This window comes from Abrus precatorius, unplaced genomic scaffold (assembly GCF_003935025.1).
Source record: "Abrus precatorius isolate BTA unplaced genomic scaffold, Abrus_2018 Scaffold8, whole genome shotgun sequence".
Classification (NCBI taxonomy): Eukaryota; Viridiplantae; Streptophyta; class Magnoliopsida; order Fabales; family Fabaceae; genus Abrus; species Abrus precatorius.
Genome location: NW_020874428.1, coordinates 27,850,588 through 27,866,537, shown reverse-complemented (window position 1 = coordinate 27,866,537; position 15,950 = coordinate 27,850,588). Strand labels below are relative to the sequence as shown.

General features: G+C 30.4%; 3 protein-coding genes across 7 annotated transcripts; 2 read left to right on the top strand and 1 right to left on the bottom strand.

Annotated features, from left to right (window-relative positions):
- The first annotated feature begins 1,848 nt into the window (after positions 1 to 1,848).
- LOC113847855 lies at positions 1,849 to 2,982 on the top strand. Its single transcript, XM_027477155.1, has one exon. The coding sequence runs from the start codon at positions 1,893 to 1,895 to the stop codon at positions 2,430 to 2,432; it is 540 nt and encodes a 179-aa protein (XP_027332956.1). The 5' UTR covers positions 1,849 to 1,892; the 3' UTR covers positions 2,433 to 2,982.
- A 1,436-nt stretch (positions 2,983 to 4,418) lies between these two features.
- LOC113846090 (choline-phosphate cytidylyltransferase 2-like) lies at positions 4,419 to 8,114 on the bottom strand. 3 transcript variants are annotated; one of them, XM_027473968.1, is made up of 9 exons: positions 7,866 to 8,114; positions 7,562 to 7,675; positions 7,387 to 7,482; positions 7,210 to 7,252; positions 6,980 to 7,120; positions 6,936 to 6,947; positions 6,735 to 6,803; positions 5,307 to 5,417; positions 4,839 to 5,189 (listed from the first exon to the last, which is right to left on the bottom strand). In XM_027473968.1, exons 1-9 carry the CDS (start codon positions 8,000 to 8,002, stop codon positions 4,980 to 4,982), a joined length of 933 nt encoding a protein of 310 aa, XP_027329769.1. In that variant the 5' UTR covers positions 8,003 to 8,114; the 3' UTR covers positions 4,839 to 4,979. The 3 variants fall into 3 exon arrangements, with proteins under 3 accessions (XP_027329767.1, XP_027329768.1, XP_027329769.1); XM_027473966.1 differs by lacking the exon at positions 6,936 to 6,947 and having other exon boundaries at positions 4,419 to 5,189; positions 6,723 to 6,803; positions 6,965 to 7,120; positions 7,866 to 8,104; XM_027473967.1 differs by lacking the exon at positions 6,936 to 6,947 and having other exon boundaries at positions 4,722 to 5,189; positions 6,965 to 7,120.
- Positions 8,115 to 11,056: 2,942 nt separating this feature from the next.
- On the top strand, positions 11,057 to 14,930 carry LOC113847064 (zinc transporter 8-like). Of its 3 annotated transcripts, XM_027475916.1 has the most exons (4): positions 11,057 to 11,897; positions 12,652 to 12,801; positions 14,129 to 14,453; positions 14,578 to 14,930. In XM_027475916.1, the coding sequence occupies exons 1-3, from the start codon at positions 11,289 to 11,291 to the stop codon at positions 14,432 to 14,434; spliced, it is 1,065 nt and encodes a 354-aa protein (XP_027331717.1). In that variant the 5' UTR covers positions 11,057 to 11,288; the 3' UTR covers positions 14,435 to 14,453; positions 14,578 to 14,930. The 3 variants fall into 3 exon arrangements, with proteins under 3 accessions (XP_027331717.1, XP_027331715.1, XP_027331718.1); XM_027475914.1 differs by having other exon boundaries at positions 14,129 to 14,691; XM_027475917.1 differs by lacking the exons at positions 12,652 to 12,801; positions 14,578 to 14,930 and having other exon boundaries at positions 14,129 to 14,573.
- The last annotated feature ends 1,020 nt before the right edge of the window (positions 14,931 to 15,950 follow it).

Below are 15,950 nucleotides of genomic sequence, written 5' to 3'. Positions count from 1 at the left end.
AATCATGTAATGTTAAAAATATATATGTAATTATCAAGGAATTGATCGCAACTAAATTAATTAGTTTGGCTTTTGAAACATAATTTTAATATTATAATTAATATGTGATTTAGTTTTTTAATAAATTTTATCCAAATTTAATATTTTTAATTATTTTGGGCAGATTATTTCGTCAATTACCTTTCTTTAAAAGCTTTAAAATAATCGATTTTTGCTAAAAAGAAATTGCAAATTAGACTATTCAAACTATTTTAAACTCTGTTATACTTAAAGCTCGTCGAGCAAAATAAAAAATTCTATCCAAAATATTAGAAAATTGAAAATGTTCTCTCTTCGAAATTCTTATTTGACTGTTATTAATTTTTTAAAATTTCAGAATAGATTCTAACTATGAATTGCTTAAATCATTTTTCATTTCATATTTATTTTAAATCCTTAATTATTCGGACAAAAATGAGAATTTGAGAGGTTTGGTAGATAAAAATTAATTAAAAAAATGTAAATTTTAAATAATTAGAAAATTACAATTGATAAAAATATTAAAAAAAACTAAATTAGATTTTAATTACGATAAAGAAGCTAAAAGTATAAGTCAAAATTTTAAGCTATCATTCAAGTAAAATGGTTGGTAAAATTATCCACGGGGCATAAAAATGTTGAACTGTATAAATTTGAATGAATGATGAGATTGATGGAAAATTTTAACCAAAGGAAAGTTCGTACCACATGTGAAAATAGGGAAAATGCTAATAAGGATAATGATATGTTTAACTTGTTTTATTTAAATAAGCATTCACTTAAGTGAGTGGAGTATTGGGTCTAGCTTCGGACCATTCGTGGTGGATGTTCCAACTTTTTAACATAAGAAAATTTTTACATTTCCGTTGAAACCATTAGACTTTAGGCTTAATTCTAAATTTATGTCAACTCACATCAAAACGTTTTCTTATAAATAATTGTAAAAACCAAAATAATATATAGTTTGCACATTTTTTTGTAAAGGTAAAAGAAAAAATAGTCACCTTGACAAGTTTTTGAACCAGAACTTGCAAACAATCTGTATCTCACATAATAATTGTTAAAATAAATAAAAAGTAGAGTTTTGAATTCCTTAATTTGCTCCACGTTTAGGTTGAACATTTTAGAGTGTGTGTTATTGTTTATGCTTGCAACTAAATAGGAGAAAATATTAGAGTTGTGATTCACAGACTTGACATAGATGGATATGTCCCACTGTTTTCAGAAGGGCGTTTTTCTTGCGGAGATATGATTTAGAATAAATAGTACTGTGAAATGAGTTGATATGTTTGAAGAGGTCAACGGCAATAAAGGAAGGTGGTAAGCATGTGGTAGAATATGAATCATAAAATTGACTTATTTGTATTGTTTTTGAGGAAGGTACTGAGCAGTTTCTTGCAGAGAAGTTGGGTTGGAATTTGGGATTTGAAGTGTGGAATGATGGCAATCACAACAAACGTGGATCGAAGACTCCTAAGGGATTCATTTCAATGTCCATCATTTCATCCCAATGCTGTTGGGCCCATCACCGGTGAAATTATACAATTTTACACTATCTTTGTCAAATTTACTCTAAATATTTTTTAATAAACATCATTTTTCATGGCGTGAGTTTCTAATTTTAATTGAATAAGATCATTAAAGCACCTAATTATTTTTATTAATATACTATTAACCATCTCTTATATGGCATAATGCCACGTAGTCCAAAATGAAGGGCTAGGATATTGAAGTTGCTAAGTATGACTATGACAGGGGTGAGCACATGGAAGAAGGAAGAAATTTGAAACGCCCATAAATAACCCATCACAAAACAAATTTCTTTCCTTCTTTTCCTACCAAACAACCAAAATCTCTCTTGCAGGATCCAGTGGATGGGTGATACCATCACCATGGCTGACCCAAACAATAATAATAGTAATAACGAGTGGCTCCATTTCTATCAACAAAACTTCCAAGCTGAAGTGCTCCCGGCCGACGCTACAGCCGTCACAACCACCGGAACGCCCACGCAGGCCCAGTTAAGCCCAGAAGGCCGAGTCTCCAAGCCCATCAGACGCCGTTCCCGGGCTTCCAGGCGAACTCCCACCACTTTGCTCAACACCGACACCACAAATTTTCGGGCCATGGTGCAACAATTCACCGGAGGTCCAACCGCACCATCTACGCCTACTTTGCCTAACATGGCTTTCGGTTTTGGGTCGCGTCCTCTTCCCGTGAACCCAAGTGGGCTTATGTTAGCCCCTTCTCTTGAGCATCAACAGCTGTATCAAAACCAGCATCCCACCTATGGAGAAGGTGGAGACAACACGTTTTTTCAGAGACTAAGCAACCCAACGCCTCCAAATGTTACTCAACAGGGTGGGCTATTCATGGATCATGGAGGGCGTTTTTTCCCAACTACTTCTTCTTGATTCTGCTCCCTCCCTTCCAATACGAACGGGGTTAGGTTAGGCGCAGGCCCAGATTGAGAGTGACATAAAGCAGATAATTAGGTGCTAACTTGTTGACCAACCTATGTGAAATACTATATTTCTAGTATACTTTTTCAGCTCTTTTTTTTTTTTTTTTATCTTTTTGGGGTTTCCTTGTCGAGCTATGCCTTTTTTTTATCTTTTTTTTTTTATCTATGTATTTGTTTTTTAATTTGAATTGAGAATTTAAGTTCAATTATGTTGGATCCGGTATGTGGGTTACAACTTACAAGGCATGGCTACACTTTGTTTGTCTTACAAATTGTTTTACGTATGTTGACTTGCTTCGTACCTCTGTGGTTTGTGTCAGCATGTCCCTTTGTGATGTAGAATGTGGAAACAGCCCTCATTATAATTTTACCAACTCCATAGTGCGGGAGGAATAATAAGCCGTCGGGTAGGAAGACTCAGTTTCCATTTTCCTTCCCCAAAGCTATTCAAAGTAGTATCAACGTCTACTCTAGCTACCCATCCAATTATCCAAGTACAATTATGCCACTCATTGTCATATCTTCTATTTACTGTTCAGGTTTTTTCTTTTTTTAAACTATTAAAAGTTAGTGTGATATTGCATATTATTTTTTTATATATACAAACATTTTGAAAGTATATATTAAATATAAAAGAGAGATAGATATTCTCTTTAGTAGTACCAAAAAACATTATTCACTTACTCAGCGTTACCATGACCATCAATGACTGCATCTTAAGATAAAACAATTATTTTAGTAAGATAAGATTATATGAAGATTTTCTGTTGTTTGGTTTCTGATAAACATTAAATAGCTAGTATTTTATCAAAATTTATGAAAATCTATCAAGAGCAAAAATAAGCGTGTAACTTTTTATTCTAATTTTTAAAAATAAAAATATATTTCAAATTCAATTAACCAAACTAAATTAACTTATTTTTGATTGGGTAGTGTAGTTTAGTTTTGGCAGCAAAAAATAAGTAAACTAAAGCTATCCATTTTAATTTATTCAAGTGTTTTACTCTTCTAAAATTGACTGATGCGAATAAGTTAAAAAGGTCCTTAGGTGCCAAAACTTTAAGTGCGCCATCGGATTAAAGACTATTAGATTATAAATCTGTTAAACCACCAACCAACATTTACTCGTTCTCTTACTATTATTACTAAGTAAATTTATTTTTATTTTAGAACGGAAATAGAGTAAACGCAACTTAAATTTGGATTAAAAGACATGCACCTTTCAAGCTCGAAGACAAACCAACCCAGATTTGTATGGATCTGCAGCTTTTTTCATGCGTCTATAAATACCTCACACTGTTCCAACGACTAAACCAATCGATCTGCATACCTCTTAATTTTATAATTCGGGATTTGTTTTCGATAGATTACCGAGCTGACTTTATAAATTAAATTTAAATCTTTATTCTTAAATGAGATCAATTTTTAAGAACTATTTTAAGAAATATTATTTTGAGAAACTATTTTATTTTTCTCATTATATGATGTGACTGCTTTTCTATTGAACTTTTATTTCATAATTTGTTAGCTTTAATATTTTAAAAATTAATCTCATTTCATATGATGGAATTTTATTATTAATAATAAAATTGTTTTAAATTTATAAAATATAAAAACGGTCATACAATATACGAATATATATATTTTTTAATTAATCACTAAAACTCACTAGTTACAATAAGCAACTCTCCCACCGGCTACGCTCTCCCCATCTACAATCGCTCGTTTTCCGAGTTGCATTCTCCATTACTTTAAGATGGGAAAATAAGATCACCATGCACCTGGAATTTTTTGGTTAAGGACATTTTCTAATGGTCCTAATGAATCGTCTACTTTAAATCCTAATTCCCATTTAATTTATGAAATTCTGTAGAAGGATTTTATGGTTCAAGACTAGAAGTTTAAGTGAGTCTTAAATGCAACGATTACAAGATTAGTCCTGCACGAATTTACCAATTGGCCGGCCTTCATTGAAAGTATTTCTTAATGTTCCAAAATAACTCAAACGATACATTTTGCTTTGTAAGTAGCTATTTTATTTGTGAAGCATAGTCGTAAGCATCCTAAGTAACATAACATTGGGGGCATCTTGCACCAAGACAATCCAGGTACTCTCTCAAATCACTATGGATGAAACATGAAGGCAAACTCTATGGAAGCAAGCGAGTGACAAGATGATCAAGATTTAGAGCCCAAAAGTAAATAAAAAAAAGAAAATAGTAGTATTTAACCCATCTAAAATTAAGTCACGGACATGACTAATCACAAACACAAGTTCAGGGCAGGTCGTCTTACCAAGCATATGCACAAACAACACTTGCATGTATACCAACATTCCACACGAAGAATTTTGACCACACCAGCAAAACGAAAGTTCCCTTCTGCAACTCCGAAGCATGTTCCACTATCCAAGATAATGCATAGAATATTACAGAAATTGCATGGACTGTTGCTATTGACACACTGCCGAGAACCCAACAACTTCACCAAAGTATACCTACTTTGTGATCTCATCTTTTCCGTTATTTTGGGGATTAAGCTCATCATCGTCATAATATTCTTCAAAATACTCTTCATCGCTATCATCCTCTTCATCATAATAATACTCATCATCATCGTCATCCTTGTCATTTCGTAGAAGAAATGGGCCATCACTTGACTGCTGACCCCTTAACTTCTCTTGAATTCGATCCCTAATTGCCGTTCCCTGATATAGATCCAAGCGGAAACAAAAATTCGGGGGGAAAAAAGAGACAAGTTAACAAGTAGTTCAAATACATCAGAAGAGTTACACAGTCTTATTTTTTGGCATAAATTAGCTCACCATCTTGTGGCAACCTTCTTCAAACATTTCCAGAAATCCAGCGACCCAACGGTCAGCATTTTCCACCCACTCATTTCGATGCATACCAGCAGTCTTTGCAACAATTTGGATCTAGATAAAGCACACAAAGATATGTATATCTACCATAATTCCATAAAAATAACTCAGATAATTTTTAAAAGCATATGACACTACTAAGTATACATAAATGTTGAATGGAGAATGCTCATGTTGATACCACTACAAGCATTGCCTTATTATGTAAAAGAAAAACTTTCTCACTTTGCTTGCTAAAGGAAACATCTCCATGATAAATTCCTCAATCCAAAGCATATCTATTTTAAAACTTAGCCTCATCTACACTGCTATATACAATGAAAACCCAGAAAAGTTTTCAACACTTCAATTAAAGACAAGATCTCCTTTTCACCCAGATCCATATTTAGCAAATACATAAATTTAAAAAATATACTTTCTAATACTGCTTTTAAAAACTATTCTACAAAAAAATGCGAAAACAGTATCAATTCTCTTCTTTTACAATATAACTACAGTTGACCCAGTCCATAGCTTTTTCACTCACTAGTATCTTCTCAATGTGGGGACAAGATATTTAATGTTAGCCAACAATTAATTTGAGCTTACTAAATCTTAGGGAAAAAGATTGTAGCAAAGCAAACATCGACTGATTGATATCAGTTTAATGGCGATAAATCATACTATTACTCGTAAACAGTGGAAATGTGATCTATTATAACCAACAGTGAAGGTGTGACAAAAAAAGGTATAAATTCAGAGCAATATTTTCTCATCAATTACAATAGCAAGTATACAGCAACAAGACATATGAAGCTACTATGCTTAATTATAAAAAAATATAGAAGATGTAAAAACAGAATTATATACTGAAATTTATCACAATACGAGGAATGGATTTCACGGAAAGCTATATTCAACAAATTTGATACTGTGATGACCTCATGCTTCTGAATTAAAATGAAACACCTGGTTGGTTCAAAAGAACAATTAAAATGACATAACCACAGATGTCAATTCAGATTGGGTTATTAAAAGTTTTGTCAATTTTACTCAATCGCATCATGTTTGTGTCCTTGAAAAAGCCCTTGAAATTCCTCAAATCCCATACTTTGACAGAACTGTAAACGTAAACCATTGAACCCAAAAAACAGTAGCAGTGTCCAACATCCCATGACAGTTTGAAACCTATGAAAATTTTTAAACCACTTTAGCTGGCATTCTCAGTTCCTACCTCAACCAACCATTACATTACATCATAATTTACATGTGTTTCTCATTCTACAATCCCTTCATCCCATATAATTGAAAAGATTTTACCTTCAGCTATTATTAATTCAACTAGATTAAGTAAACGATATGTAACAGCAGTATACATACCTTTTCACCAACCTTTTCTTGATGTTCCTTTACTTTCTCTTGTAATGTTTTCAACCTTCTATTTACTCTCAGTCGCTTTTCCTGTTTATGATAAAGAAAATGACAACCACAAGAGACAAGGGCATTCACCAAAGGAACAACAAGATAAATGTGAATATAAAGCACAAACAGTGCACTTAAAGAGGTATCCTGTTAAATTTTAAAGTAGAATACATCAAAAGAGATCTATGCCAAAACCATGCCTTCACATAGCTGACACCAAGCTCTTTTCTTGAGTACCCACGATCCAAGTTCCGCAGCACATATTGGTTATAGTCTTTGACAATCCTCATTATAATATCTGATGTAGATATTCCTTCAGTCCGCTTTGTTTCCTTAAACCTCCCAACAGATTTAACCTGGAAATTAAATTGCAAGGCACATGGTGTAAGTGACAAGATAAAAGTAACAATGAAAAAAATTTAAAAATAAAAAATCTCATACATACAAATTCATAAACATCATTGGCAGCACCACTTGCATCAGCATAACTGTGGACCACGGGTTGACAAGTGCAAAAGAGATGATTATATTACCATTATATGCATACATATGCAAGGAAATGAATAGAGGCAAGTAACTAGATGCACATGTTGATGTTGTCATGCTAGGAAATTATGCTTACGGAAGAGAGTCATGAGCTACATAGTCAATATTGTGCTTGTCAAGAAACTCTTGATTGGTAACCCAAGGAGCATCAGGAATAACTTCGTCAACCCATCTGGTCTCAAAACGAAAGTGAATTCAAATTCAAATAATAAAAAAGCAGAAGCAACAAGTTTCTGAAGAAACAATCATACTTGCAGTGGCGCAGGGATTCGTATCGTTCGGCCTCTGTCATAACAGTTTTGCCTTTGTATTTGTGGGTGACTTCATCATTGCAGCACCCAACCAGCAAGTATGTATTCGGAAATCTAAAATTCCAATGTAAGAGAAGTGTTTGGGAATGGAACCTCGAAGAAACTCCTTTTTATTTGCTAATATTAATTTGTTAATATGAAATCTACAATTTTGTTTTATTAATCAGATCTCAAATGCAAAGGATCAAATAATAGTGATTGTGTGAGGGGTAAGATTAAAGCGAAGGTGGGAAATGAAGCATACGATTTCTTGGCTTGCTCGAGGGAACGAGCGTGGCCAAAGTGGAAGAGATCATAGATTCCGTCGGCATACACCCGAACGAGACGGTCCACCGGAGGAGATGCCGTTTTGGAATTCGAATCTTCCCTGCGATCTGCCATTCGCCTCTTCTTCTCCTCTGCTTCGCCTTTCTTTCCTTTTGATAAATTGCGAAGGACCTCTCTTTTTCTCAACTTTTTTTTTTGAAATATTATTTTTCTCGTCAGCAACACAAATAAATTATTTTCATAAACATAGCATTCACTAGTTTTTTTTTTTTTTTTTTCTTTTTAACAGAGGGGATTTCACTATGAGGGAAACATGAAACAGATTTCAGTCACCCTTAAATCTAAACCACTGCAAATATTGTACAAGAAAATATTCCATAAAAATGCAAATTGGAAAATGTTTTGTAAACAATAAAAATTAGACGATAATATTTGTCATTTTTAATGTACATGTGTATATATACCAGTGTTTTAAAACCGTACACAGAAATATCTTGATAAAAATAAAAATTTATTATAAATATTATTAATAAATTAAATATTTATATATAAATACATTTAAAATTATTAAATAAAAATAAATAGTTATAATAAAATTTTATCATAAATATATAAGTAAAAAATAGAAATATTATTATTATTTATTTTAAAAAATATTTAACAAATAAACTATAGTAAAAATATATAATCAATTTAATAAACTAAATAAAAATAATAATTAACAAAAAAATTTATATTTTAAATTCCTTTAAAAAATATTTGAATATAAATAAATTATAAAAATAATTTTTTAAAATTATAATTTATACTTGTAATACATAAATTATTTCATAGAAAAAAATTAATTAAAATATAAAAAATAAATTTAAATCATTAAATAATAATTCTACAGTAACCGTCGGTGATTATAAAGTATATAATATATTTATTATTCATCATCCATTAAATATTAATATAATTTTATTTAAAATTATTTATGTAAAAATTAGAGATTAAAATTAGACAATAAATACCATTATATATATATATATTTTATGGGTGCAGAGCTCCTCAAATATTCGGCCGATCCCCTCCTCCACCGAGACATGCAGAAATAACCACAAAAGTTATTGCTTTTTTGCCGCCAAATGAATATTTATTTATTGGAATTTTGAAACTCTTCGTTAGTTTTTTATTTTATAAACTAATATTTATTTTAACTTTTAATATTAAATAACTGTAAAAATTAAAATAAATACTTTTTCATTACGTTACAGACTAATAAAATGTTTTCACTGACTCATAATTTTGAGAAAAACAAATTATTTATAATATATAGTATTATTCTTTCGTTAAAGATATAAATTTTATATTAATAATTTATATAAATTTGTATAACATAAATATTTAAATAAAAATTAATAAAAAATAGTACATAAAATAATTTATTTTATTTTATTTCTTAATAATAAGTTCAAAATTTACTCGTGTTTATTGATATAAACATTTAAATAACACGCCTTAGTGATTTTACTTTATCTCAAAAGTGTGGTGCAATGGGGGTAAAGTTTCATTGTCTATACTCAGGTAAAGCTCTATGTATTTAAATTTTGTATATACAATTTTTTTTAGGTTATATGTTCCTTGTTCAAATCCTATTTTGTATAAATCTGTTGAGTCACAAATCTTAATTTATTATTAGTCTTGAGCCATTTGTATCTAGAGACATCAAACAATTACAAATCTCAACATTAATTTCAAACCTTATTATGACTCTCAAAATATTTTAATATGATTTATTAAAATAAAAATTTTTATATTATTTTTAATAAATTTTATAGTTAATTTAATTATATAAGTAGTCATGTAATAAAAAAAAGTTCTTAAATAAAAATTTAATTTAATTATTTATCCAATTACACCCATAATCTTCTAGTGAAAAACAAGTGGTATGAAAAAAATATACAAATAAAATACAAAAATAAGTTGTAGCAACTAAGAAACTATTACTAATAATTTTATAAAGCTCTCATTTGTGTTTGTGGTTGAATTTGATAATTTAATAAATTAAAAAATGATGTCAACTTTATAGTATATTATGCATATAAAACATATTAATATTAAAAGAGAGAAAAAAAAGTTTGGAAAGCCACGACTTCCTTAGCAACAACTTAGCTTCATTATCCCAACATGTCTTTGAACTCACATGAATACCAAGTTTCACTAGAAAGGTTAAAAATAGTTGGTTTTACAATTTTAACTCTCAAATCCTCATTTTGTTTAGATATTTTTAATTAAACCTAAAATATATATATTTATATAATAATTATTAAAAAAACTAAAAAATATTATATATGTACATATGCATATAAATTTATAATAACTTTGTTATATCAAGTGTAGATTCCATGTAGAATAAAAAAAGGAACAAAAATCTGAGAAAAAAAGGGAACAAAAATATTTAAAAAATTTTCACCCCCATCTTTGAAAAATTGTTTCATATTCTTATTTCTACAAAGGAACAAAAATTCTTAGACTTAGACTTTGCATAGAAATTGAATGGATAGAAATTAGTTAGACTGAATAATTTTACTGGTTTTGACGATCATTTAATTAATGAGCTTTTGTTAGTGAGACTCACGTAAAAAAAAAGTTTATTTTTATTATCGTCTCAAAAGGATCTCTTATCTAAATAAAGCATTAGAGTTCTTGAGGGGATATCCCTAACCAAAAGGGAGATGTATCGGTTGAAAATGCAACAAAACAGTTATCCAAAACTTGAAAAGAAGTGTTAGCTGCTGCTTATTTTTTTTACCTTCTGAGTGATGGATCTTCACGAAATTTTTGTGCTAAATAATCCAGAACTTGCAAATTTTGATAAGAAAAATTATTATTTGTTTACACTTTTAAAATAAGGTATGAAATAGATGAAGGAAGAAAGAAAAAAAAAAGAAATAATATAAAAATAAAAATAAAATATAAAATTTGAGCGTAAAAATAGCATTATTTGGTAAATAATTAAATATGGGAGCCTTTAACAAGTGGTAACACTAAATAGAGTGATGTGATATATTCTTCCTCCAATTCGCAGAAATTTCCTAATAATCCATAATGTGCTCATAAAATTAAATAAAATATGAATTGAAAGGTTCGGAACCTAAAAGTCTTTGATTCCGTAAGTATAAACATCTTTAGTTTCGTTTTCTAATTCCCTTTATGTCGTCATGTGTCGACACGGAAATTGACACTCAGCGTGGCAGAGTAACCATAAATTTCATAATCTTAAGCTTGAAGAGTGATCTTTTAATCCAGCACCTACGTATACACACATAATCCATATAATTCTCCTGTACAAGTTTGCTAGCTAGGGTTTCCTCCTTGTGCTCTGTACCTCTCTGTAATTCTTTGAGGAATTCCGAAAATGAACAAAAATGGGGCACGTTGTGTACGTGATAAGTTGACGTGGATTTTTGTGTTTCTGGTTATTCTTCCATGTTTGGTTGTTGGCGAGTGCACATGTGATAAAGAAGACGAAGCTGGTGACAAGAGTTTGGCTAAGAAATACAAAATAGGAGCTCTGGTTTCGATTTTGTTCGCAAGCGCAATCGGCGTTACCATTCCAATGCTTGGGAAAACTTTCTCGGCCTTGCGTCCTGAGAAGGACTTGTTCTTCATCGTGAAGGCCTTTGCGGCTGGGGTCATATTATCCACTGGTTTCATCCACGTTTTGCCCGATGCTTTTAAAAAGCTAACATGTCCTTGTCTTGATGAATCTCCGTGGCAAGATTTTCCTTTCACAGGATTTGTGGCAATGGTGTCCGCTATTGCAACGCTCATGATTGATTGTATTGCAACTGCATATTTTAAAAAGGCTCACGTTCCCGAGAAGGATCAAGTTGTTGACCAAGAAAATCAGGTTGTGGAGCAACATGAAAATCATCTCCACGTTCATACCCATGCAACTCATGGTCATGCTCATGGTTCCATTCCTCCTTCATCGGACCTCGTTAGACATCGTGTTATTTCTCAGGTAATTCATCTTTTTACAAAATTCAGCCAGTGCCATCACTTGTTATTCAATTAGAATTAAAGTTTTATCTTATTATAATATATTAACACTGAACATAAGCTTTTGTTAAAATGACATTTTAATTTTAATTAATTGTACAAACAATACTTAAAAAATAGAAAGATTTTAAAAAAAATAAAAATTGGGCCAGTTATCTCTAACCAATCATGCATTTTATTTTGTCAATTTCTTTCCAGAAAATCAAAATACATGTTCCTTCTCCTACTCTGCCAGATATTTAATTTTTCCTTTCCTTCTCTCCTTAATTATTATCCTCGCCTATTTAGCTTTCGGGGCTAATTTCGTTTTCATTCATATTGATCACAGACAAATTATCTTTTCCCAATAATATCTTACAATTTGTTTAGAAACAATAATCCTAGTTCGTACGAATAGGATTTTGTACAAGAGAAGCTGTTGAATATGATTGAATACTCATTTACTTTTAATTTAAGCGTAATTTGCTTTTTCTTCTCAAATTAATAGTACGTTATCACGTGTATTTAAAAACTATTCGTATTAATTAGTGATGTTTTTACAATAGAAGAAAGATAAAGAGAGAGAGAGAGAGAGAGATCAAATAAAGAATGTAATAAAAAGAGATTAAAAAATATTATTATAAAATTTTTTGTAAAAACTCAATTTTATATTACTTGTGGGCATTTCTCTGTCCATAAACAAACAACATGACACTTTTGATATTTATAAATTGTAGGTGTTAGAGTTGGGAATTGTGGTGCATTCTGTGATAATAGGGATCTCTTTAGGTGCATCAGAAAGCCCTAAAACGATAAAGCCTCTTATAGCTGCTTTAACTTTCCATCAATTTTTCGAAGGCATGGGGCTCGGTGGTTGCATCTCACAGGTACTGTGTACATCACTCTTTTATCTGGATTTTTTTTTTCATATTCATTCTTCTGGTCAATTATTTTTAATTCTTTGTTTTGTCCGGTGATCCTCTAGTTAAATATATCTTAATGCATTTCCAACAGTACGTAGATAGGATAAAATTATTGACAAGAACTTGCATCAATATAAAATAAGATTAAAATGATTCGAATTTCTAATTAAACATATACACCTTAATTATCCTTTTTTTTAAAAAAAAAAACTTCATTTAATTTCTGATTACAAACTTTTATATAAGCACCTAAACTTCATAGATTGAGTTCTACCTTCTAGAGGAAAAACAAATAGGTAGCTTGTGCAGTAATTTTTTCTTAATTTATTTTTAAAATAAAATAAGAAAAAATGTTAAATTTGAAAATATAAATGCAACAAAAAAGTATTGTACTGGTGATGAAAATTTACTCCTGTGCCGACGTGCCGTATATATATTTTCAAGTTTTCTTTTTTAGAATGTAACTTGAAAGCTTCCATATATAAGATTTTTGTTTGCTTAAATGTATTTTTGTTTGTGAAATTTTAATTTTAGGTTTCTTAAGAAAATATTTAGTCCTTGTTTTTTTAATTCAAGATTTTTTATCCTTAATTATAACGTGACTAATTAAAAGTATTGAAATATTAAGAAATAGAAACTAAAAATAAAATATAATTTATTAAAATATTAAAAATGTATTAAAACATATTTAAGCCATAACAATATTCTAAAGCTGTTAAAAAGTGAAAATGGAATCTAACTTAATTTTGATAATCATATAAAATGAATGAAACAAGAATGACTGATGTCCGTACTTGCTTGCATCTATCACTTATCTTTCCTTCGGTGTAGACACAGAGTATTGGATGTCTCTCTCATGGTCTGAATATAAAAACGTAAGAGCCCCGAAGAACAATTGACTGTGTGGTGTGCATTGGCTGGTGCATGTATTGATGATGACGGTGACACTGACTAAAATTCCTCTTCATTTTGGACGTTTCAAAGTAAACGGGTTTTTAACGTTTTAAGTCTTCTGAGTTTGAATATTCAAACTTCCTAGTGCCGGCTTTTGTGCGTCGGCAACATTTTGTTTATCTAACGTTGCTCACATTATTTCTAACCTACTTCAATACCTATAACTCTGCTCAAACTAATACTTAATTTTGAAAAACAAATCAAACTTTTGTTTGTCGGAATAACGAGTATACTAATACATAACAAAAAATATCTTAGTCAAAGAATAAAATATGAAGTGTATTAATGATAACCATATTTAGATAGATAACTTAATAAGTATGCTTACATATTTCAGGCAAAGTTCAAGGCGAAAGCAGTTACAATAATGGCACTGTTCTTTTCCTTGACAACACCAGTGGGAATTGCAATCGGTATGGCGATTACGAAGTTTTACAAGGAGAATAGTGAAACTGCTCTAATAGTGGAAGGTGTTCTTAACGCAGCATCAGCTGGGATATTAATTTACATGTCTCTTGTGGACCTCCTTGCAGCCGATTTTATGAATCCCAAAATCCAAGCAAGTGGGAGGCTTCAGATTGGAACTAACCTATCTCTGCTTCTTGGTGCTGGTTTTATGTCGCTTCTAGCCAAATGGGCCTGACTCACCAAAGCCCACTCTTGTACATACCTATCTCTCTCTCTCTCTCTCTCTCTCTCTCTCTTTCCATTATATATTGTTTGTTTGCCATACTATCTCTCCGACAATTATAAATAATTTTACGCTCCTCATCTGTTTGTTTGTAGATTGAATCTCGATTACACCCATTTTAATGTCGTCCAATAGATGTGATTTATTTTTACTTCAGAGAAATAAAATTACAAAAACAAATGAGGCGTTTTTGTTGACCCTTTGCCTCCACTACCGCTATCCTATTAATTACATAATAGGGATTAATTAGAAAATAATTTCTTTTCCACTTTTAGTCTGTAGAAAAGAGAATATCTTGGGACCCCCAAAGCACGTGTCACGTGCACTCCTTTAGAAGTTTGCGGAACAATTTCCGTAAGACACTATTTAGCTTAGAATATACAAGTCTTTCGAACTATTTTTTATCAACTTTCTAGATTCGAAATAAAGTTTAAATAAGTTCTTCTTTTAATTTTAATTTCTTTTATTTATTTAATTTTAATTTCAATAATGATATATTTATTTATGTTATGTTTCAGTTTAATTATATAAATTAATTTGAATGTTATATAAAATAATTAAATGGAAATTTTTATTTAGGAGCTATATATAAATGAAATAAAAAAATCAAAGATTTTTAAAGTAATAAAACCTTATTTAATCTGTACAACATTGTATTAAATAACAAATTATAAATATATTTTTTTATAAAAAAAACATATAATTTTAATGTATTGATATTATGAAATATTTTATTTTTTAATAAAATTTAGTATTCTGTATAATATTATATAAGTTAAAAGATAGTTAAAAATATAGGAAACCTCTTATCTTTATGGTGACGCCCATGTCCACGTATACCTACGGGCCAAAGTGATCCGATTCATGAACATGATAAAAGAAATTTAGTCCACATTGTATTTTTGTGAAATAATTCCAGCGATCCTTCTATACCAATCGCCATAGATTTAGACATCCAAATTTCACCATCCACATTCCAAGTTCTAAAGGACAAAAACACTCTGCACTCACTTCAATTTCATTCCCCAGACCAGACCAGCAAAGCAATGACATCACTTGCAAGATTCTCTTATATATTTATCTTTTAGCTTCATTTGCAATATAAAATAAAATAAAATCTATATACAAAATATTTTCAATTTAAATTAACAGTAATTGTTCATAACAATACCAATCATCTAGATTTGATTCTTAAGTAAAAATAAAATTGCAAACTGCAGGACAGCTGTGTTTCCGTCAACGTAGAGGGTACAAATCATGTTACCTGTCCATGAAATATTTATAAAACACTTTTTAACATACATATTTGATATTAATAATAATGAGAGTAATTGGTGGAGTAGAGTGAACATGTTAAAGTGTTTAATGAGGAAACGAGATAAAAAGAAGAAGAAAAGCTAAAAGGGCAAAAAAATGTTACAAATCACAGTAATCAATGCATAAAAGGTACACGTGATAAGAAAAGAAA